At 47.3% G+C, this 24,741-nt stretch overlaps 1 protein-coding gene across 1 annotated transcript in view; it reads left to right on the forward strand.

Moving 5' to 3' along the window:
- TMEM260 (transmembrane protein 260) overlaps positions 1–18,560 on the forward strand; it is a 95,748-nt gene extending 77,188 nt beyond the window's left edge. The window contains exons 13-16 of the mRNA XM_060261836.1: positions 2,823–2,999; positions 11,270–11,323; positions 13,289–13,379; positions 18,264–18,560. Coding sequence (XP_060117819.1) covers positions 2,823–2,999; positions 11,270–11,323; positions 13,289–13,379; positions 18,264–18,542 — 601 coding nt within the window. The 3' untranslated portion in view covers positions 18,543–18,560. The remainder of the gene's footprint in view (positions 1–2,822; positions 3,000–11,269; positions 11,324–13,288; positions 13,380–18,263) is intronic.
- The last annotated feature ends 6,181 nt before the right edge of the window (positions 18,561–24,741 follow it).

Here is a 24,741-nt window from a genome sequence, read left to right on the forward strand (position 1 = left end):
AGCACTGCGCTCCAGTTCACAAAATCTTTTGGAAATCCCTGGGCCTAAGTAGGCCAAACTTAAAACGACCAGGGAGCTGGCCTTCTCTATAAAAGCGCCCCAATGGTGGAATCAGCTACCGGAGGAGGTGCGGGCCCTGCGGGACTTCAATCAGTTCTGCAGGGCCTGCAAAACTGCCCTCTTCCAAGAAGCCTTTAAGATGTAACCAGAATAAATATTATGCTGCTGGATAAATAGCACCACTGTATTGTTTTAACTTTTTATAATAATTTATATTTGTACTTATACTGTTATTGATTTTATCTGTTATTATGATATGATTCCGTATCATGTCCTGTAAGCCGCCCTGAGCCTGCCTTGGCGGGGAGGGCGGGGTATAAATAAAAATTTACTTACTTACACCAAACTGGCGAAGGAAGGAAGGAAGGAAGGAAGGAAGGAAGGGAGGGAGGGAGAGAGAGAGAGAGAGAGAGAGAGAGAGAGAGAGAGAGAGAAAGAGAGAGAGAGAGAGAGAGAGAGAGAAGCAGCCCTGGGAGCATTGGGTTGTGGGGACTGCAGAAATTGATGTCGGGTGACTCTAGGAATGGCCCGTTGCTCTATGGTTTCTACCATAGAGATCTGCAAAATGCCTAGAGTGCTGCCAGTTTCCCCCTCAGTTTGCTTCCGCCACTCTGTTAGGATGAAGCAGGAGCTTGGAATCTGGAAACTCTGATCAAACTACAATGGTGATTTGTGTATGCCACCCTGGGCTCTCTAGAAGCAGGGCAGGATTAGGGCAGTTTAGTATAAGCCAGTTCGGCATATCAGTTAGAACAGGGGTGTCAAACTCATTTGCTCTGAGGGTCGGATCTGACATAAATGAGACCTTGCCAGGCTGGGCCATATGAACATATGTTTGACAGGAACATATGAAGCTGCCTTCTACTGAATCAGACCCTTGGTCCATCAAAGTCAGTATTGTCTTCTCAGACTGGCAGCGGCTCTCCAGGGTCTCAAGCTGAGGTTTTTCACACCATTTTGCCTGGACTCTTTTTTGGAGATGCCGGGGATTGAACCTGGGACCTTCTGCTTCCCAAGCAGATGCTCTACCACTGAGCCACCGTCCCTACCCCTTGTGTGTCATACAATGTAATGCCAGGTAGCGGAGATAAAAACGTTATAAGGACACAGACAAACACAATTAAAGCTTTTTAAAGAACTTAAAAGATTAGCATTCTTGCAATATTTGGTTTATCTAACAGTTTCCAATAACTGACACCTTTTGCTCTGAATTATTGCATCAAAATCTGGAGACAATGTCTGTGCTGTAGCAATGTTGAGTATGCCGTTCAGCCGTTGGTTCAGGTGTGTGTCTGTAAGTTGCAAACCTACTTTTGATTTTTTGACATTTATTACATAAATCTCATGGTTGATGCTTTGAGCCTAAGGCCCAGAGGAAAACATGAAACGGCTGGGCATTGTGAGCTTTTGTACGTAAGTTGCTTCATGGGTTGGTCAGCCAATGAGAAAATAAAGGCTTTGCTCTGTAGCTCCTGCGCAATTGAACAAGCCTGGCAAAGCATGCTGTGATGCAGAAGGAAGCGAGAGAGAGAGAAGGAAGCAGATGACAGTGAGTTGCTCGTGGGCCTGATAGTAGCCCTCCGGGGGCCTGACCCAGCCCTTGGTCCACGTGTTTGACACCCCTGGGTTAGAGTGTCTGCCTAGGATCTTGGAGACCCCAGGTTCGAATCCACACTCAGCCATCGAGCCCAATCGATGATATTTATTTTACATTTATTTATGCAGATATTTATACCCCACTTTCCCCCACTTATTTATACCCCACTTATTTATACCCCACTTTCCCCCCCTGTGAGGACCAAATTGGGTCTTGTGCCAGTTAGAATAATAGAGTTGGAAAAAAAAATTTCTCTAATATCTGGCCGTTACTTCTCTGCTTGTAATTTGAGCCTATTGCTTCGGGTCCTATTCTCAGCTGCCAAGTGGAAGAGCTCCTTGCCCTCCTCTAAACAACGACCTTTCAGATATTTAAAGAGAGCAATCATGTCCCCCCCTCAATCTCCTCTTCTCCAGACTGAACAATCCGAAGGCCCTCAGCCTTTCCTCACAGGGTTCTTCCTCCACGCCCTTGATCATCCTCGTTGCTCTCTTCTGCACCTGCTCGATTTTGTACTCTTCTCTCAGCTCAGCTGACCTCGTGGGGTTGTTATGAGGATAAAATGGGAAAGGGAGCGTACATAGTTTTTTCTCTCCTTGTTTTATTTTCACAATAATCCCACAAGGTAGGCTAGACAGAGAGAGGCTGGCCCAAGGTGACCCAGAGAATTTCTTGCCTAGGTGAAGGTTTATTTATTTATCTTAAACATTTATTAATCACCTTTCTTTCTTGTGGAACGCAAGGCGGCTTACAATATTGCAGGGGTGGCCAACGGTAGCTCTCCAGATGTTTTTTTGCCTACAACTCCCATCAGCCCCAGCCATTGGCCATGCTGGCTGGGGCTGATGGGAGTTGTAGGCAAAAAAAACATCTGGAGAGCTACCGTTGGCCAACCCTGGACCAGAGGGTCCAATTCTATGAGCCTCAAAAGAAGGTGCCCTGTGGGAGGGACCTTTAGGGAGGGATGGTGGCTCAGTGGTAGAGCATCTGCTTGGTGAGCAGAAGGCCCCAGGTTCAATACCGTTGGCCACCCCTGCAATCTCGCATTGTGTGATTTCACTTGGGAATTTGAACTCACGCGGAAAATGGCTCGTGCCTCTGTTTTGACAAATAAAGCTGGCTCCGCCTCACTTTGCTCTTTACTTGTCTTGTTTGCTTGCGACAGCAGGGAAACCTTCGTCTGCATAGGACTTCATGAGGGCGACCCCACCTGGAAAAAGGACTATTTGCTTTGGCCCTGGGGCTCCTGTGAGAAGCTGGTGCCTTCGGAAACTCCCTTCGACCCTGTGGAGTGGATCCGCCGTACCCAAAACCTCTACAATTGGAGTGAGGCGTATGGGAGGTGAGAGGCCAAGAAGTAGTCAAAGCTTGGAAAAGTTTGCAAATTTTGGCCAGAAAAAGTTTAGAAGAAGAAGAATTGCAGATTTATACCTTGCCCTTCTCTCTGAAGTGGCTTGCAATCTCCTTTATCTTCTTCCTCCACAACAGACACCCTGTGAGGTGGGTGGGGCTTAGAGGGCTCTCACAGCAGCTGCCCTTTCAAGAACAACCTCTGCCAGAGCTATGGCTGACCCAAGGCCATTCCAACAGGTGCAAGTGGAGGAGTGGAGAATCAAATCCTGTGAGGTGGGTGGGGCTGAGCTCTCCCAGCAGCTGCCCTTTCAAGGACAGACTCTCAGAGCTGCCTACAATCTCCTTTCCCTTCCTCCCCCACAACAGGCACCTTGTGAGGTGGGTGGGGCTGGAGAGGGCTCTCACAGCAGCTACCCTTTCAAGGACAACCTCTGCCAGAGCTATGGCTGACCCAAGGCCATCCCAGCAGGTGCAAGTGGAGGAGTGGGGAATCAAAACCCTGTGAGGTGGGTGGGGCTGAGAGAGCTCTCCCAGCAGCTGCCCTTTCAAGGACAACCTCTTCCAGAGCTATGGCTGACCCAAGGCCATCCCAGCAGGTGCAAGTGGAGGAGTAGGGAATCCAACCCGGTTCTCCCAGATAAGAGTCCGCACACTTCACCACTACACCAAATTGGCTGAAATGGATAAGAAAATGATCGAAGCTGCTCAGAGAGGCCTGAGAGGAACAGAACAGAGCAGAGCAGCTCTGATAAGCTGAGACAGCTGGAGAAGTTGCTAAGAATTTCTGCGTTTTGAAAGACTTCATTCTGAGGCTTGGGTGACTGCTGAAAAGGCTGAGTTGTGATAGCTGGGGAACTGCTGTACGTTTGGGTGAGTGGGCTAAAGGTGAAAGTGATTGATTGATTGATTGAGAGTAATTGTTGATGATTGCTTAGGAGTGGTCTGCTCCACCCTCTTTGCATTTTAAGCTGCGCCTTGCCAAAGGGCTAAAGGGCTCTTGGCCTGTGGCTCTTTGCCTGGGGGCTTCCTAAGGACCAGGAACCCAGATCCCTGATTTCCTTGTTCCCCCAATAAGGTAAGTTGACCTTCCAGAAGGGGAGCCACGTAAACAACAGCATTTAAAGAGGACTGTATATTTAATATATATATCATGAAGGTAGAATGCCAGCAGGGGGGTGGGGGCTTTCCAGTGTTTTGCACTGAGTGTCACATGTATGACTATCTGCCCACAGGACAGAAGTCTTGGGTGTGTGCTCGATGCAAGGAGCTCCTGGTCCTCAGGGAACGAGTTCGTACCCTTGAGGCCGAGGTGACTGCCCTGGAGAAGCAGAGACGGTCAGTTAGGCAATTGGGGAAGACTCTTGGGGGCGTATTAGATGAGCCCCACTCTGAATGTGGCAGCCCCGTTGCTGCCAGAGAGCGTGAGGGTCTAGAGGGAACAGGGCACCTTGCTGAGGATAAGGGGAATGCGCCCTCAGAAGGGACCTCTTCTTCGGTTGGTGAGCGGGTATCCTTTCGCGCCAAGGAACCATCCCTGGGCAGGGGGAGAGGGGGGGTCTTGGTAGTTGGTGATTCGATCCTTAGGCAAGTAGACAGCTGGGTGGCGAAACCGCGTATTGACCGTATGGTGACTTGCCTGCCTGGTGCGAAGGTAGCGGACATTACGCGTGTAGTAGATAGGCTGATAGACAGTGCTGGGGAGGAGCCTGTGGTCATGGTGCATGTTGGCACCAACGATGTGGGGAAATGCAGTCGTGAGGTCCTGGAGGAGAAATTTAGGCTGCTAGGTGGGAGACTTAAGGCCAGGACCTCCAAGGTGGCCTTCTCGGAAGTGCTACCTGTTCCACGTGCAGGACAGGAGAGACAGGCGCAAATTAGAAGTCTCAATGTGTGGATGAGACGATGGTGTAAGGAGGAAGGGTTTAAGTTTGTTAGGCACTGGGATGCTTTCTGGAACAAGCCGGAGCTGTACAAAAGAGACGGTCTCCACTTGTCTCCGGATGGAACCAGGCTGCTGGCGCTTAAAATCAAAAAGGTGGCAGAGCAGTTTTTAAACTAAATCTTGGGGGAAAGCCGACAGGAGATGGAATGTCTCTGGTTCGGGAGGACTCGTCTCAAAGAGATGAAGGGTTGGCTTCTATTTTTCTACCGAGTAACGGATCAGAGTTGTCCACTGTGATGGTGACAAACAGTATGGACTGTCTGCTAGAGTCTCGAGGCGGCAGGAGAGAGGTGGCGGGCCTAGCTTGCTTGGGAAATTATAAATGTTTGTATGCAAATGCTAGAAGTGTCCGAAGTAAAATTGGTGAATTGGAATGTTTAGTGTTGGGAGAAAACATAGACATTGTGGGAATTTCAGAAACTTGGTGGAATGAGGAGAATCAGTGGGACACGGTGATTCCTGGATATAAGTTATATCGGAAGGATAGGGAGGGAAGGGTTGGAGGTGGGGTGGCTCTGTATGTCAGAGAGGATATACGGTCCAGTAAGACTGAGGTCAGAGAATTAGATTCCCTTTTAGAAATGCTTTGGGTTGAAATAGAGGGCCCAAAAGGAAATTTAACTATGGGAGTTTGTTATCGCCCACCAAATCAAAAGAGAGAGGACGATTATAATATGATGGAGGGATTAAAGATAGCGGCTAAACGTAAAAACTGTGTCGTAATAGGTGATTTTAACTACCCGCAGATTGATTGGGTCAATATGTGTTCTGGTCGAGAGAAAGAGATTGAGTTTCTTGATGCTCTCAATGACTGTGCTATGGAGCAGATGGTCTCAGAACCTACCAGGGGTGGGGCGATCCTGGATCTGGTCCTAAGTAATGCCCAAGACTTGGTGAGAGACGTAAAAGTGATTGCGCCGCTTGGGAACAGTGACCATAATGTTATTGATTTCACCATTTGTATAAATAGGGAGTTGCCCAAAAAGACCGCCACAACCACATTCAACTTTAAAAGGGGTAAATTCTCTGAGATGAGGAGGCATGTGAGGAGGAAACTGAAAGGAAAGGTAAATACGGTCAAAACCCTTGGGGAAGCTTGGAGACTATTTAAAACTATAATCCTAGAAGCTCAGATAAAATACATACCACAAGTTAGGAAAGGCACAAACAGGTATAAGAAGAGGCCAGCATGGTTAACAAACAAAGTAATGGAAGCTGTAAAAGGTAAGAAGGACTCCTTTAAGCGGTGGAAAACCAGTCCAAGTGAGATTAATAAAAGGGAACACAGGCAGTGGCAAATCAAATGCAAGACTGTGATCAGGCAGGCAAAAAAAGACTATGAGGAGCATATTGCAAAAAACATAAAGACCAACAATAAAAATTTCTTCAAATATATTAGAAGTAGGAAACCAGCCAGGGAAGCAGTGGGGCCCTTGGATGACCATGGGGTAAAAGGATTACTGAAGGAGGATGGGGAAATGGCTGAGAAGCTGAACGCATTTTTTGCCTCCGTCTTCACCGTGGAAGATGAGAAGTGTTTGCCCGCCCCAGAACCACTAATATTGGAAGGGGTGTTGAAAGACCTGAGTCAGATTGAGGTGACAAAAGAGGAGGTCCTACAACTGATAGACAAATTAAAAACTAATAAGTCACCGGGTCCGGATGGCATACATCCGAGAGTTCTGAAAGAACTCAAAGTTGAACTTGTGGATCTTCTAACAAAAATCTGTAATCTTTCATTGAAATCTGCCTCCATTCCTGAGGACTGGAAGGTAGCAAATGTCACCCCCATCTTTAAAAAGGGTTCCAGAGGAGATCCGGGAAATTACAGGCCAGTCAGTCTAACTTCAATACCGGGAAAGTTGGTAGAAACCATTATCAAGGACAGAATGAGTAGGCACATTGATGAACACGGGTTATTGAGGAAGACTCAGCATGGGTTCTGCAAGGGAAGATCTTGCCTCACTAACCTGTTACATTTCTTTGAGGGGGTGAACAAACATGTGGACAAAGGAGACCCGATAGATGTTGTTTACCTTGACTTCCAGAAAGCTTTTGATAAAGTTCCTCATCAAAGGCTCCTTAGAAAGCTTGAGAGTCATGGAGTAAAAGGACAGGTCCTCTTGTGGATCAAAAACTGGCTGAGTAATAGGAAGCAGAGAGTGAGTATAAATGGGCAGTCTTCGCAGTGGAGGACGGTAAGCAGTGGGGTGCCGCAGGGCTCGGTACTGGGTCCCATCCTCTTTAACTTGTTCATAAATGATTTAGAGTTGGGAGTGAGCAGTGAAGTGGCCAAATTTGCGGATGACACTAAATTGTTCAGGGTGGTGAGAACCAGAGAGGATTGTGAGGAACTCCAAAGGGATCTGTTGAGGCTGGGTGAGTGGGCGTCAACGTGGCAGATGCGGTTCAATGTGGCCAAGTGCAAAGTAATGCACATTGGGGCCAAGAATCCCAGCTACAAATACAAGTTGATGGGGTGTGAACTGGCAGAGACAGACCAAGAGAGAGATCTTGGGGTCATGGTAGATAATTCACTGAAAATGTCAAGACAGTGTGCGTTTGCAATAAAAAAGGCCAACGCCATGCTGGGAATTATTAGGAAGGGAATTGAAAACAAATCAGCCAGTATCATAATGCCTCTGTATAAATCGATGGTGCGGTCTCATTTGGAGTACTGTGTGCAGTTCTGGTCGCCGCACCTCAAAAAGGATATTATAGCATTGGAGAAAGTTCAGAAAAGGGCAACTAAAATGATTAAAGGGCTGGAACACCTTCCCTATGAAGAAAGGTTGAAACGCTTAGGGCTCTTTAGCTTGGAGAAACGTCGACTGAGGGGTGACATGATAGAAGTTTACAAGATAATGCATGGGATGGAGAAAGTAGAGAAAGAAGTACTTTTCTCCCTTTCTCACAATACAAGAACTCGTGGGCATTCGATGAAATTGCTGAGCAGACAGGTTAAAACGGATAAAAGGAAGTCCTTCTTTACCCAAAGGGTGATTAACATGTGGAATTCACTGCCACAGGAGGTGGTGGCATCCACAAGCATAGCCACCTTCAAGAAGGGGTTAGATAAAAATATGGAGCAGAGGTCCATCAGTGGCTATTAGCCACAGTGTGTGTGTGTGTGTGTGTGTGTGTGTGTGTGTGTGTGTGTATATATATATATATATATATATATATATATATATATATATATATATATTTGGCCGCTGTGTGACACAGAATGTTGGACTGGATGGGCCATTGGCCTGATCTAACATGGCTTCTCTTATGTTCTTATGGGTTCTGGTGGGGACAAAGGGAGGGGGCTTAGCTTTAGCCTGGAATGGGCTGGAGGCATCTTGAGAAGGTGCAAAAGTAGAACTGACTCGACAGCATTACCATCAAACTCGATTTGTTATGAGGGCCAGATCTGACATAAATGAGACTTTGTTGGCCCAGGCCATGTCTGGTTGGGCCGAGCCGCGTTGGGCTGGGCCATGTAAGTAGATCTATTTTAATTAGGTAGCAGAGATATAAATTTAAATATATAAATACCTGTGAGGTGGGTGGGGCTGAGAGAGCTCTGAGAGAAGCTGCCCTTTCAAGGACAACTCCTGGCTGACCCCAGGCCATTCCAGCAGCTGCAAGCGGAGGAGTGGGGAATCAAACCCGGTTCTCCCAGATAAGAGTCCACACACTTAACCACTACACCAAACTGGCTCTCATGGAAGGACTGATACATTTTTGGGGGAAGATAGTGTGCCTTTGTTAGATGCTGAGGTCACTTTTGTGGGCGCGGTCATGTCGATAGAGGCTGGAGTGAGCACCCCCTGCTGGCAGCGATGGAAACGTTATTCTCAATTGCTAGGATGTATCCAAACTACCACCAGCAGGAGGTGCTGCTAACCAGGGATTTTCACCTTCACCGTCTGTCTCTTTTGACCCCTGGAAAGACCATGCTTGCAGTCACAGGACCCATGGTGGGGGTGGGGGGTGGTCTTAGGAACTACGTGAGTCAGGGGGCTGCAGAGGGAGAGTCAGATGAAATCTCCCTCCTCTTCCCTGTTCGGCTCATGGAGAATTCACAAAAGGACCAGAAAAGGTTGCAGAGGGAAAGGAATGATGTGGGGGAAATCCATGTGCATTGTGCCAGTGACAAATCCAGTAGAACCCTCTGGAAACCATTGCAGGTGCATTCGCATAGGCCTGTTTACGGCTGGCGGAAATACCAGGTCTGAAGTTCATCCATTGGATTGTTTTAGCACAGGGATATCAAACATGCGGCCCAAGGGGTGGATCAGGCGCCCGGAAGGCTCCTATCAGGCCCCTGAGCAAGTCTGCTTCCTTCTCCCTCTCGCTTGCTTCTTTCTATGTTACAGTTGCTTTGCCAGGATTTCTACAGGAGCTACGGAGCAAAGCCTCTCTTTTCTCTATTGGCTGAGGCTCCTCCCTTGGGGAAGAAGGGGTGGGGGAGGGAGAGCTAACTTTGATACTGACCACAGTGTTGCAAGAGTGCCAATACTTTGAGCATGTTTTATTTTAGTTTTTAAAAAAAAAAAAAAAATCTTTCCTTGTGTTTGTTTGTGTCCTTTATGAAGTGTATATCTCTGCTACCTGGCATTACGTTTTATGACACACTCGGCCCAGCTCAACAAGGTCTCATTATGTCAGATCTGCCCCTCGTAACAAATGAATTTAACACCCTTATATAAATCTTCTTCTCTTTGGTGGACTCGAATCCAGCCATGTTGTGCTTCTTGGTGATGCTTTATTTTGCCTTCCCGTAAAGCTTTTGGCTCCTTTTGCTTTGTTTATTCATCTTATTCACTTATTTATAGATGGCCTTTCTTGTAGCAATTCAAAGGTGTGTTACAGAATTAGAAAGCGACACAGTAAAAAAGGAGATTGTGAGCCACTCTGAGACTCTTCGGAGTGGAGGGCAGGATATAAATCCAATATCTTCATCTACCTCACAGGGTGTCTGTTCTGGGAGAGGAAGGGAAAGGAGATTGTGAGCCGCTCTGAGACTCTTTGGAGTGGAGGGCGGGATATAAATCCAATATCTTCATCTACCTCACAGGGTGTCTGTTGTGGGGGAGGAAGGGAAAGGGGATTGTGAGCCGCTCTGAGACTCTTCGGAGTGGAGGGCAGGATATAAATCCAATATCTTCATCTACCTCACAGGGTGTCTGCTGTGGGGGAGGGGAAGGTAAAGGAGATTGTGAGCTGCTCTGAGACTCTTCGGAGTGGAGGGCGGGATATAAATCCAATATCTTCATCTACCTCACAGGGTGTCTGTTGTGGGGGAGGAAGGGAAAGGAGATTGTAGGCTGCTCTGAGACTCTTCGGAGTGGAGGGCGGGATATAAATCCAATATCTTCATCTACCTCACAGGGTGTCTGTTGTGGGGGAGGAAGGTAAAGGAGATTGTGAGCCGCTCTGAGACTCTTCGGAGGGCAGGATATAAATCCAATATCTTCATCTACCTCACAGGGTGTCTGTTGTGGGGGAGGGGAAGGTAAAGGAGCTGCTCTGAGACTCTTCAGAGTGGAGGGCGGGATATAAATCCAATATCTTCATCTACCTCACAGGGTGTCTGTTGTGGGGGAGGAAGAGAAAGAAGATTGTAGGCCGCTCTGAATTCTTCGGAGTGGAGGGCGGTATATAAATCCAATATCTTCATCTACCCCACAGGGTGTCTGTTGTGGGGGAGGAAGGTAAAGGAGATTGTGAGCTGCTTTGAGACTCTTCGGAGTGGAGGGCGGGATATAATCCAATATCTTCATCTACCTCACAGGGTGTCTGTTGTGGGGGAGGAAGGGAAAGGAGATTGTAGGCCGCTCGGAGACTCTTCGGAGTGGAGGGCGGGATATAAATCCAATATCTTCATCTACCTCACCGGGTGTCTGTTGTGGGGGAGGAAGGTAAAGGAGATTGTGAGCTGCTCTGATACTCTTCGGAGTGGAGGGCGGGATATAAATCCAATATCTTCATCTACCTCACAGGGTGTCTGTTGTGGGGGAGGAAGGTAAAGGAGATTGTGAGTCGCTCGGAGACTCTTCGGAGTGGAGGGCGGGATATAAATCCAATATCTTCATCTACCCCACAGGGTGTCTGTTGTGGGGGAGGAAGGTAAAGGAGATTGTGAGCCGCTCTGAGACTCTTCGGAGTGGAGGGCGGGATAGAAATCCAATATCTTCATCTACCTCACAGGGTTTCTGTTGTGGGGGAGGAAGGTAAAGGAGATTGTGAGTCGCTCTGAGACTCTTCGGAGTGGAGGGCGGGATGTAAATCCAATATCTTCATCTTCTGCTTCTTCTTTTTTAAAGGTTTGATTCATCTACGTGGGAAGCTGTAGCAAATGAAGAGATGTGGCAAGCCAGGTGAGAATCAACCACCCCCACCCCCCGCGCTGCCCCAGCCTCATGCGCACAGCTGGAGTCCAGCATGGGAGGGAAGATGGCATGTGTGCGAATTCAGCTATGCAAATACATTTTGCTGGGCTGCAGTGGAAAGGCAAATGATCATGGTAACCTTGTTAAGAGAGCCAGTTTGGTGTCGTGGTTAAGTGCTTGGACTCTTACCTAGGACAACCAGTCCTCCGCATGCACTCCTCCGCATGCACCTGTTGATGTGACCTTTATTTATTTATTTATTCCGTAACTTATATCCCGCCCTTCCCACAAGTGGCTCAGGGCGGCTTACAACAAACAATAAAACAATACAATCGGAACAAATTAATACATTTAAAATCAAGCATTTAAAACCTAAAAACCTTAAAATTTTCCATTATACATTAAAACTATACAGTATAATCACAAAAATCTTGATTCAGTCACAAGTTCTTGCAGAGCGGTTCTGCTCATGGGCAGTTCTGGGAGAGCTCTCTCAGCTCATAGGGTGTCTGTTGTGGAGAGGGGAAAGGAGAGGAGATTGTAAGCTGTTCTGATACCCCTTTGGGTAGTGAAGGGCGGGGTATTAATCCAGTCTCCTCCTCCTTCTTCTCCTTCAACAGATTGACAATTAGTGTGGTATGGTGTTTTCTCCCCCCCTCTCCAAAAAGTTTATTTTAATAAAATAAATACATTCTCCAAACAAAGAAACACATTATGGGTAATAAGCGATGTTCCCTCTAAGCTGCAGAGTCTTGTGAGCAAAACGTCTACTTTGTGAGCCACTGGTATTAAAGTTGTGAGCTCCTGCATAAATGACTGCGCTCTGGGGTCATCCTCCCCGAGCGAAGACAAAAACGTGCGAGCCGAAGGCGAAAGAATCTGCGAGCTAGCTCAAGCTAACTCAGCTTGGAGGAAACACTGGCAATGATATGGTATGGTGAGCCGGAGGCTCAGAGTCCTGGATTCAAATCCCCACAGGGCTGTGAAGCTGCCTGGGCGCTATTTATTAGCCTAACCTAACTCTGAGGGTTGGTGTGAAGGCTAAAGGGGGGAATGGCTTGACCTCCTCGAAGGAAAGGCAGGACAAAAAGATGGATCGATCGCTCCGAGGTTGGTCAGTTCCGATTTTACTTGAGTAGCCCTGTGGGCATACTCTGGAACACTTGTTGCTCCTTAAGGTGCTACTGGGAATCAGATTGTCAAGACAGACTGATTCTGCTCAAAGGCGGATGGGTCCAGCCTGTCAGAGCAGGCCTGGGTACAATCATCCTGGACCAAACGCTGCTAGTTTATTTCCCTGTAATGACCCCTTCTCTCCTTTATGACTGGCAATTGTTGCGAATCAAGTAATTTGCTCCTTCCCAGACAGTGGTGTGAGGGAGTGGAAGCCTTCCAGGGAAAGCAAGGCCAAGCGGTGTGATAGCTGGCCTGGGAATGTATCTTTGTAGTTATGTGTGAATGTTCCCTCACTACCCCCCCCCCCAGTAGGAATGTCTTTGAAGTGTATCTTATAACTACTGTATCAATGTATTGGTTTCATTCCACCCAAGCTATCGTCTTGAGCCACAGTAACGGTTAATCGATAAATGAAGTCTTTGTATCAACGTTGACTCCTTGTTGAATCCGTCTACTTGACACAGATCTTGCTCGGCAAACCCATAAATAAATCCTCAAGAGTTAGGTTCAAGTCCATTAGCACCTTGGAGACCAACGAGATTTTGGGGCTGTAAGCTTTTGAGAGTCAAAGCTCTCTCTTCATCAGGTACTGATTGACTCTTAAAAGCTTATACCCTGTTGGTCTCTGTGCTGCCGGATTCGAATCCAGCTCTTCTACTGTGGACCAACATGGCTACCTTCTGAATAAAGGTGTTGAGTTCTCCTTTGCTGGACAGCAGTTGCTATTTAAATCATTGTCAGAGTGACCATAGTAACAAACTATTTCTACTTAACCAGGATGAAAACCGCCTTCTTCCTGTTCGGCCTTGCGGAAACGCCGTCCTTAGCCAGGGATGTCAAAGCACAACTATATACCCTGTCGTACAAGGTAAGTGATTTTATTGTCAGGCTTCAACTTGACTGATAGCCCGGCCTTTTCCACTGAGGCTGAAGGTGGATCAGACAGCAGAAATCAGTCAGTGGAGTGAGACATCACACAATGACCAACCAGTTCTTCTGAAGAGATGGCCAACAGTATGGCATAGAGCCTGAGGCCTTCGCATCGACATAAGAGGCCCTGCTGTATCAGACCAATAGTCTGCCTAGTCCAGCATCCTGTCTCACAGTGGCCAGCCAGTTGCTATGGAGGGCCAACAACAGGGCACAGAACCTGAGGCCTTCTCTTAATAAGAGCATGTGAAGAGCCTTGCTAGATTGGACCAGTGGTCCATCTAGTCCAGCATCCTGTCTCACAACAGCGGCCAGCCGCTTCCTCTGGGAATCCAACAACGGGCATAGAGGCTGAGGCCTTCATAAGAACATCAGACGAGCCCTGCTGGATCAGACCAGTGGTCCATCTAGTCCAGCATCCTGTCTCACACAGTGGCCAGCCGGTTCCTCTGGAAATCCAACAATGGGCATAGAGGCTGAGGCCTTCATAAGAACATCAGAAGAGCCCTGCTGGATCAGACCAGTGGTCCATCTAGTCCAGCATCCTGTCTCACACAGTGGCCAGCCGGTTCCTCTGGGAATCCAACAATGGGCATAGAGGCTGAGGCCTTCATAAGAACATCAGAAGAGCCCTGCTGGATCAGACCAGTGGTCCATCTAGTCCAGCATCCTGTCTCACACAGTGGCCAGCCAGTTCCTTTGGAGGGCCAACAACAGGGCATAGAGGCTGAGGCCTTCATAAGAACATCAGAAGAGCCCTGCTGGATCAGACCAGTGTTCCACCTAGTCCAGCATCCTGTCTTACAGAGTGGCCTCTGGAGGGCCAGCAACAGGGCAGAAGGACCAAGACCTTCCCCCAAGGTTGTCTCCTGGCTCTGGGATTCAGAGGATTAGTGCCTCTGAATGTGGAAGTTCCTCTCAGTCACCATGGCTAGTAGCCATGGATAGAATTATCTTCCATTAATCTATCTAATCCCCATTAAAGCTGTTTATTCCTGCGGCCATCACTACAACATCTGGCAGTGAATTCTGCAGTTCACTTGCTTCCTGTATAATAGTAGCATTTCCTTTTTTCAGTCCTCAATCTACTGCCCATCTGCTTCATTGGATGCCCTGTTTTGGAGGACATTCTGGGGCTAATTCATAGGGTCACCATAAGTGGGAAGTGACTTGATGGCACACAGAGACCTCAGCCATGCAGGCCTTTTCCTTCCTTTGTGGCCTACCATGGCTCCTGGCATGTGTGTTTGGGGGGAGGGCAGTCCATCAAGCGGCGTGTACATTTTGATGCCAGTCTGATCAACTTTGAGAAATATTTCCATAAGCACATAAGAGAAGCCATGTTGGATCAGGCCAATGGCCCATCCAGTCCAACACTCTGTGTCACACATAAGAACATAAGAGAAGCCCTGTTGGATCAGGCCAGTGGCCCATCCAGTCCAACACTCTGTGTCACACATAAGAACATAAGAGAAGCCCTGTTGGGTCAGGCCAATGGCCCATCCAGTCCAACACTCTGTGTCACACATAAGAACATAAGAGAAGCCATGTTGGATCAGGCCAATGGCCCATCCAGTCCAGCACGCTGTGTCACATATAAGAACATAAGAGAAGCCATGTTGGATCAGGTCAGTGGCCCATCCAGTCCAACACTCTGTGCCACACATAAGAACATAAGAGAAGCCATGTTGAATCAGGCCAATGGCCCATCCAGTCCAACACTGTGTCACACATAAGAACATAAGAGAAGCCATGTTGAATCAGGCCAATGGCCCATCCAGTCCAACACTCTGTGTCACACATAAGCACATAAGAGATGCCATGTTGAATCAGGCCAATGGCCCATCCAGTCCAACACTCTGTGTCACACAGTGGCCAAAAACCCAGGTGCCATCAGGAGGTTCATCAGTGGGGCCAGGACACTAGAAGCCCTCCCACTGTTGCCCCTCCCCCGCCCTGCAAGCATCAAGAATACAGAGCATCACTGCTCCAGACAGAGAGTTCCAACAATACGCTGTGGCTAATAGCCACAGTGGACCTCTGTTCCAGATGTTTATTCAGTCCCTTCTTGAAGCCGTCTATGCTTGCAGCCATCACCACCTCCTGTGGCAGTGAACTCCATGTGTTAATCACTCTTTGGGTGAAGAAGTACTTCCTTTTATCCGTTCTAACACGACTGTTCAGCAATTTCATTGAATGCCCACAAGTTCTTGTACTGGGGGAAAGGGAGAAAAGTCCTTCTTTCTCTACCTTCTCTATCCCATGCATAATCTTGTAAACCTCTGTCATGTCACCCCGCAGTCGACCTTTCTCCAAGCTAAAGAGCCCCAAGTGTTTCAACCTTCCTTCATAAGGAAAGTGTTCCAACCCTTTAGTCATTCTAGTTGTCCTTTTCTGCACATTTTCCAGTGCTATAATATATTTTTTGAGGTGTGGTGACCAGAATTGTACACAGTACTATTTCAACTTGAGGATTTTAACTGTTTGGTTATTTGATATCAAATATGCAGCTTCAGGCTTCCCTCTGCCCCAAACTCTCTGTTTTCTTCTCTCTCTTCATTTGCTTTTCTCATTTTCTTACTCTCTTAGCTTAATCTTCCTGGCCTCCTCCCTTTCCCCCCCTCTCTCCTGTATCCCCTCCCCTTTTGAGGGGGGGAATTTTCAAGATACTTTACAGATACTTTGTGCATCAAGCATTCACTTTTTTTGTTTTGCTTTTATTGCATGTAAATGCTTTTGCTTGTGGGCTTGTCAACCGATTAAAGAATTTTGGAATAGTATTTTAAATATTACAAATAGAATTATTGGGAGCATAGTTCCAAGCGCAGTTGAGTCAGTTTTGTTAAATTATTGGGGCAATTAAAAAATGACTAAATTGAGTATGGTTGAAATTTTATTTTTAGCAGCAAAAACAGCGATAGCACAAATTTGGAAGAAAAATAGAGCGCCTAAAATTCGAAGTCGGTTTCACAAGATGTGGGATTTGTTGATATCCGATAAAACTAGCGACACAGTTGTTAATAGATGAAAATCCTTTATAGAAAGCTGATTTTGAGGAGAAATTGTCTCCCTTTTTTAAGTACGTTGCTTCTCAAAAAAGTGTGGATTGTTGTTTGCCTGGAAAATATTTAGATTTCATTTATTATTGATGTTTAACACCTAGATCAGGGGTGTCAAACATACAGTCCATGGGCCGGATCAGGCCAGCAGAGGGCTCCAATCAGGCCCTCCAGCAACTGGCTGTCTTCTGCTTCATTTTCCTTTGCCTGCATTTTTCGGTCGCCATTTTGTGTTTCTCCCCGGATAAGCCAGAGCAGCAAAGCAGCTTTTCCCTCTCCCCCGCTCCCTTTTCCCAAAGGGAGGAGGAGGGAGGAGCAGCCTCAGCCAGTGAGGGAGCTTGGCTCTATACCTCTGCTGGGTGACTAAGTTTGCCAGGCTCAATTAATCACCCTGCAGAGCTACTGAGACAAGCATCTCTTCCTTCTAATACATGGCTGAGGCTCCTCCCCCTTCTCCTGCCCTGGGGAAGGAAAGAAAGACCCAGAGCTTCCTTTGCCAATCCCCACCATCAGGAGAGCTACAAAGAGTGCTTTTAATACTAGCAAGGTATGAGCTTTTTGCCTTGCTTCAGAGAGAGTTTTGTTGGGCTTGTTGTGGGTGTAACTGGGTTCCCCTCCTCTTTTTCACTGTACTCATGCCCTCCAGTCTTGCTCAATAGGAAAGCATGTGAACTATTTAGAAGAGAAATATCAGCATTAGGCTGAGAGCGTGTTCCACCCCAGGTTTACCCATCAGATTTTCCTTAATTTTTCTTTCACATTTTCCTTTGATTGGGGGTCTTGAATTTAGACTTCCCAGATAGTAGTCTGACACTGACCACTGTACATGGCTCTCTCTGTTCTTGTAGTTGTTTTTTGGGGGGAAGTATTTTTTTTTAATTGTAGTCATTTTTCTGGGGGAAATTATAGTTTTGTAGACCAGCACATAGCCCTCAGTCTGTGCCATAGTGCCTTCACATGTTCTTGACTAGTGCGTGAAGCAACTTCTGTACAAAAGCTCACAGTGCCCAGCTGCTTCATGTTCCTCTGGGTCTTAGGCTCAAAGCATTGACCATGAGATGTCTGTGACGAATGTCAATGAATCAAATGTAGGTTTACAACTTACAGATGTGCACACCCGAACAGCACATATTCACGACTAGTACAGCACAGATATTGTCTGCAGTTTTTTGATGCGATAATTCATAGCAAGAGGTGACATTTACCAGAGACTGATAAATATTGCAAGTGTGCTAATATTTTAAGCATGTTTTATTTTAAGTTAAAAATATATATATTTAATTGTGTGTCGGTGCCCTTTATAAAGTTTATATGTCCGCTACCTGGCGTTACATTTTATGATACACATGCCCTGGCCCGAAAAGGTCTCATTTATGTCAAATCCGACCCTCATAACAAATGAGTTCGACACCCCTGACCTAAATTGTTTGTTTTATGTAAAGATGTTTTTGTATTTACTGTATGAAATGCTTGATATTTAGCAGGGATGGCCAACAGTAGCTCTCTAGATGTTTTTTTTGCCTACAACTCCCATCAGCCCCAGCCATTGGCCATGCTGGCTGGGGCTGATGGGAGTTGTAGGCAAAGAACATGTGGAGAGCCACCGTTGGCTACCCCTGATATATAGACTTGCTCCTGCAATTGGATATTCTGTTTTTTACGTTTAGTTTTGTGAATTTTAAATAAAACTTAGATTTTTTTTTGTTTTTAAGTAAATGCTTTTGTAAATGGCTTTATAACCAAACCCTTCTCAATTGTCGCAGCTGTACAAGGAAATCGTAAGCGCACACAGAACACACCCGTCGAATTGGCATAAAAATTATGCAATCGCGTGTGAGAGGATGTTGCGCCTTAACCCGGAAGGGGAGGACCCGGAAGAATTGCTGTTGGACACCATCAAGCACTTCCACCTTTACGTGGAGGAGGCAGCTGACGATCCCCAGCAAGACAGTATTTTGGAAGCCGTAAAGCACCTGAGGAAAGAACTTTGGGACCTGAGGAAAAAGAAGGGAGGAATCAAGAAGCAGGACGTACCAAACTGACTTTGTGACGCGCCACTGTGTTGAAATTCAGGAGGTTTGACGTGGGACCGGCCAGACGCGCACCGTTCCTGGAAAAGCCTTTTGGATCGAAAACACAAAAGAACGTGAAAGCTAAATTGGACGAACTTGTAGCTTTACTTCAAGTGTTAGGATGGACAGGTAGTGTAGGGTGTCTTTTTTAATGTACGTGCTCCCGGGGAGGCAGGTTCGGTATTCCAGAATCAAAATTCCGACTGAAAAGTCGGATGCTGAAATTTGTGCTTGATGGTCAGCATTGCTTTTTTTGTATTTCGGTGCCGGAAAAGATCTAGTGCGTTGTAGTGTATAGGGCATCAGGCTAGTACTTGAGAGATTCAAGTTCAAACTCTTGCTCAGCCATGAAACTTGCCAGGTGACTGGGTCAGTCACCCTAATCTACCTCACAGGTTGTTGTGGGGACAACATTAGAACATAAGAGAAGCCATGTTGGATCAGGCCAATGGCCCATCTAGTCCAACACTCTGTGTCACACAGTGGCCAAAAAAACCAAGTGCCGTCAAGAGGTCCACCAGTGGGGCCATGACACTAGAAGCCCTCCCACTGTGCCCCTCCCAAGCACCAAGAGCATCACTGCCCCAGACATAAGAACATAAGAGAAGCCATGTTGGATCAGGCCAATGGCCCATCCAGTCCAACACTCTGGGTCACACAGGGACCCAAAAAACCCAGGTCCCATCAGGAGGTCCATCAGTGGGGCCAGGACATAAGAACATAAGAGAAGCCATGTTGGATCAGGCCAATGGCCCATCCAGTCCAACACTCTGTGTCACACAGTGGTAAAAAACAAACAAACAGGTGCCAACAGGAGGTCCACCAGTGAGGCCAGAACACTAGAAGCCCTCCCAAGAACCAAGAATATAGAGCATCATGTGCCCCAGAGAGAGAGTTCCATCTATAGCTTGTGGCTAATAGCCACTGATGGACCTTCAATCCCCTCTTGAAGTCATCTATGCTTGTAGCTGCCGCCACCTGCTGTGGCAGTGAATTCCATATGTTAATCACGCTTTGGGTGAAGAAGTACTTCCTTTTATTCATTCTAACCCAGCCGCTCAGCAATTTCGTTGGGTGTCCATGAGTTCTTGTATTGTGAGAAAGGGAGAAAAGGACTTCTTTCTCTACCTTCCCTATCCCATGCATGATCTTGTAAACAATGAGGAAGAAAGAACCATATACGCTACCTTTAGCTCAGTGGAGGAAAGATGAATAAGTGGATAAATTATTTGTGTGGTCAGGCCAAAAAAAATCCTACTTTGTGAGGTAGTGGCATTAAAGTTGTGAGCTACTGGCATTAAAGTTGTGAGCTACTGGCATTAAAGTTGTTAGCTACTGCATAAATTATGGGGCCATTTTTCCTGAGCGAAGACAAAAATGTGTGAGCTGAAGGCTAAAAATCTGTGAGCTAGCTCACGCTAGCTCAGCTTAGAGGGAACACTGGTTATCTGTAGCTCTGCCATGGAACGCATGCTTGGTAGGTCCAAGATCTTTGGTTCTCTTGCCCATAAGGAGTTTCAGGAGGCAGGTTTGGAGTAAAGATCTTTGTTTGCATGAGGCCCTGGAAGGCCACTGCTAGTCACATCAGTGGTAGTGCAGAGTGTCATCAAGTCACAGTTGACTTTTGGGGACACTGTAGCGCAGGGGTCCCCAACCCCTGGACTGTGGACCAATACCAGTCCGTGGCCCGTTAACCAGGCTGTGGAGTGAGGCAGAGAGCTTTGCCTACTCCTTATTTAAACGCCCCCATGGGGGGGGCAGGGATGGGGTGTGGGCTTGGGGGTACCCCGGGGCGGCAAAACCCCCAGCACCCTCACTCCCTTCGATCTGTGGAAATATTGTCTTCCACAAAACCAGTCCCTGGTGCCAAAAAGTTTGGGGGCCACTGCTGTAGTGTTTTCAAAGCAAGGAATGTTCAGAGGTGGTTTGCCGTTGCCTGCCTCTGCACAGCAGCCCATTCATTGGCCCACGGTGGTCTTGCATCCAAGCACTAACCATGCCCTACCCTTCTTACCTTCTGAGATCTAACAAGATATAGCTAGCCTGGGCCACCCAGATCAGGCCATAATAATTATTTGCCCTTGCCTGTCTTTGCGTCACAACTTTGGACTTCCTTGGTCGTCTCCCATCCAAGTACCAACCAGGGCTGACCTAGCTTAGCTGCTGAGAGCAGATGAAATTGGACTCTTCGCCACCCACAGCTGTTAGCCGCCCTGAGCCTGCTTTGGCGGGGAGGGCGGGATACAAATAAAATGATGAATGAATGAATTTATTTATTTATTTTAGTATATTTCTATTCCGCCCATTCCCCGCAGGGCTCCGGGCGGAGTACAACATACGATAAAACAATAAAATACAGTAAAACATCCTATAAACCCGGGGTGGGGGACCTTTTTTCTGCCAAGGGCCATATGGATATTTATAACATAAAAAATTGTCAACTTAAAAAACAGTGCTCCGCTGAGGGAGAATGATTCAGGCCAGCAAAATTAATGCAAATAATTGTTTTTCTATTTGAAGTCATGTGGGGAGAGCCTTCTCTGGCACACACACACACGGCCTGCTGCCCTTGGCAAATGCATAGGTCCAGGGCTTTGTAGAAAAAGCCCAGCAGGAACTCAGTAGCATATTAGACCACATCCCCTAATATTAACATATTAGGTCACATACTCATTAGCATATTAGACCACACCATCTAGGATAATCAAGTGCAAACCGAACGGTGACAGTAACTTTTTCAGGTCCTGCAGCAATTCTGGCCGGCTAGCCAGGCCCCAGGGAGGCTGCCGCACAGTACATCTGGGCCCTGTGATCCCTGCCTGGCCCTGGGGAGGCTGCTACATGGCGTGGCTGGGCCCCACGATCCTTGCTGGCCAGCCAAGCCCCAGGGAGGCTTCCACATGGTTCGGTTCGGCCCAGCAATCCCAGAGGGCCACACCAAGTGACCTCGAGGGCCGCATACGGCCCTCGGGACGGAGGTTCCCCACCCCTGCTATAAACAGGCAACTCAACAGCACTCAGATTACAGAAGAATAGACGCTGCTGAACTAGGTGGTCCATCTGTCTGGCACTGTATAAGACTTCTTGTTATGATTAGATTTCCCCCATTCCATGTTATGTTCCACCTTGTTTTCTAATCATACATGGAGAATTTCAAGAACGCTGCTTGCTGTTGATTTGCAAGGGCTTTCCCTTCCCGGTTATGTAGAAGTTTCAGAGGGTAGCTGTGTTGGTTTCTGGTAGAACAGTTAGATTTAAGCCCAGTAGCACCTTCGAGATCAACCAGATCGAAGGGAGCTTTTGACTCTCGAGAGTTTATAACTTGAAACTCGAATCTAACCGATAACGCACAAGAACATAACTGACATGTTACCGGACTCGATTCTAACCGATATGCACAAGTTGTTGTTTGTGCGTTCAAAGTTGTTGTTTGCACTGTCACAAGATCCCTCGTTTTTTGCACTCTGTCTCCTCAGTACACAAGCGCATCATGTTACGATTCTTTCTTTGTAGCGTTTCATCAGTTGCCTCAAGCTTCCTCTTTGCGGCGTGTTTTGTCGTTGTTGTTGTGGCAAGTTTCTTTTCTTGTGCTTTATTTTCAGCAGTGTGTGCCTGTAGTGGTACGGTTCGGTAACCGCGGGTGGGGGGTGGGTGGGGGGGAGAGAGGAGATACGAATAAGCTCAAGGAACCAGAGTATGTGCATCAAGCAGCCTGTGCTTAACAATCTGCACAACGTTTGAAAATAAATAAAAAAAAATGAGAGGAGAGCAAACTGTTCAGGTAGCGTTACAACTTGGCAAACAAGGCAGTATGAAATTTGAACTGGAAGAATGTCGTAAGCATCCCTAATAACCTGGTTTGCCTTGAGTGAGGATAAAAACTCGTATTTTGTGGAAGACACTTGCCACATGGTGGCTAAGTGGTTCTTAAAAAAGTACCCTGAAATGGGTCAGAACAGGCCCTGTGCCTTTTGATGAGACAGGCCCATTTCACCCAAATGCAAAATTCGTTCAGGAACCCCACGTTTTGTTTCATAATTGCAGCTTGAAAATCCCCACGCGACGGGGGCACGGTGAAGGTTCCTCCATCGTGCATTGGTTTTTAGACTGAGGCATGCTAATTCCTCGAGGAATGGCTTTGGCTAAATGGACCGATTTGGAACGGCGAGGCGAAACAAGGAATTCTTGAAGGCGCCAACTGGCAGGAATTTAATTTTGGTTGCCCTCTTAGAGCGCTGGCCTTGCGAAGTTTATCAAACAAGCGGGGAGGGAAGCCCCATGCAGTTCCATTCGTCTCAGTTGCACAAACCGATTGCCAAGTAAACACCATTTTGCATTTTCCTAATTACTTTCCTATTTGTGTTTTTCACCTCCTGGTTTGTTCTCTTTGCTGGTCTGGTCCTTGTAATTAGCTGCAGGCTCATGCTGCCTTAGTCTTGAAAAGGAGAATTTGAGGGGAGGTGGTTTTTTGGTTTTCCCTCTCCCCACCTCTTTGTTTCCCTTGTTCCCCCTTCTCTCTCTCTCTCTTTTTTTAATGCTTCCCCCCCTTAAAAAAATTCAATTTTTTTTTGGTTACTAGAATCTTTTCTGCGCGTGAATTAAAGGGAACAACGTTAAGAAATGCAAATAATGGCTCTTTATTCGATTATGACAGTTAATTAATAGCAACCTGTTTTAATGAATTAAGTCACTCAGGGCCCTTCAGCACTTCCTAAGTAGTAGCCTGGAGTCTGTAGGGATTCTCTCCCCCCTTTTTCCAATTGTGTCGCTTCGAGACTCCCAAGTGCTCCATAGGCCCCTGTATAGAAATGTCCCCTTAATGAAGAGGGAGGGCTCAGAGCTTGCCTGCATTCAAAGATCACTGGTGAGCTATTCAGGGGGAGGGAGAGAGAGAAAAGCAGGGCCCCCCCTTTCCCCTACAAGGAGCAGTCAGAGTTCCGCAGCATTGTGCTAGCCAAGGTCCTTGATCAAAGGCCTCCTACAGACCTCCTCGCTGGGCTCCTTTTCAGACGACGGCCATAATTAAAACCCCTAATTCTCTTTTAAAAGTGCGGCAGGATGCCGTGTAGGCATCTGTTTTGGAGTGTCCTTTTGTGATGTCATAAGCTGTTAAGGGCCTGAGGAGGGGCGCAGGGGAGCTTTTTGAGTGACGTGCCGGTCGCTGAGGTCCTTCAAGGCGAGGAGTGCCAGAGGAGACCGTGACAAGGTCTTGACTACACAATCCCAATCTGAATTTGCCCCTTGTCAGCCACCAGGGGGTCAGATTGGGGGGGGGCGAGGCAACGAGAAGGTGATGGAGTAGTGGGGAAGAGGCGTTGATGTTTGATTACCTGAGCAGTAGGTCTTTGTTGGTTTTGGCGTGACCCCAGGTCAGGGGGGGGACACTCCCTCCTGTTCCCCATGGTTTGAAGATGCCCGCTGGAGCCTGTAGGGTTCTGAGCGGGGCCTTTTGAAGAGCATCAATAGATGTAACAGTTCAGCCGTTAGGGAGACGAGTAACCTGAGGAGGCTCATTAATCCCCTCTTTGGCTGTCTCGGTGCCTTTTGCCCTTTTATCGCGGGTCTTATTAGTGTCCTACTTGTCTTGAACGGGAAAGGAAAGGAGGGAATGAATGGGAGCTGTTGAAGCCTAATTGGCGAAGACTTTTAATCATGGGCCAAGGACTTTCGCTGACTTGAAAGTAACTTCTCCATGGGAAGGGACCCCAGAAGGGGGGGGGGGAGGTTTTTTTTTACCTCTTATTCCAGCTACAAAAGCATTTTTTTCAGAGACAGAGAGAAGCTTTGGGGGGCTTTAATAGTGCGGGGAAAACGCAAGATTAAGTAAGCATTTAAAATGTTAGCCTTCAAAGTCACATACTTCTAAGAACCACCTGCACCTCTGTAGACCTGCCCCTGTAGCTCAACAAGAAATTCCATGGAGTTACTCGCAAGTAATCGTGTCTCAGGAAGCACCTTGACTCAGAATTATCCCACTGGGTGCTGGGTGCTCACGTTTTGCATTTCACTAGAACAGGCAGTGCCCACCAGCTGTCGCATCGGATCTAGCAGCTAAGCATATCCTGCCAAATTTTATCCAAATGTAGGCGGGGGTGGGGGGAGGCGGAGGCTGTGGCTCAGTGGTGGAGCATCTGCTTAGCATGAAGAAGGTCCCCCGGTTCAATCCTCA

The sequence above is a fragment of the Heteronotia binoei genome, chromosome 21 (assembly GCF_032191835.1).
Source record: "Heteronotia binoei isolate CCM8104 ecotype False Entrance Well chromosome 21, APGP_CSIRO_Hbin_v1, whole genome shotgun sequence".
NCBI classification, from domain to species: domain Eukaryota; kingdom Metazoa; phylum Chordata; class Lepidosauria; order Squamata; family Gekkonidae; genus Heteronotia; species Heteronotia binoei.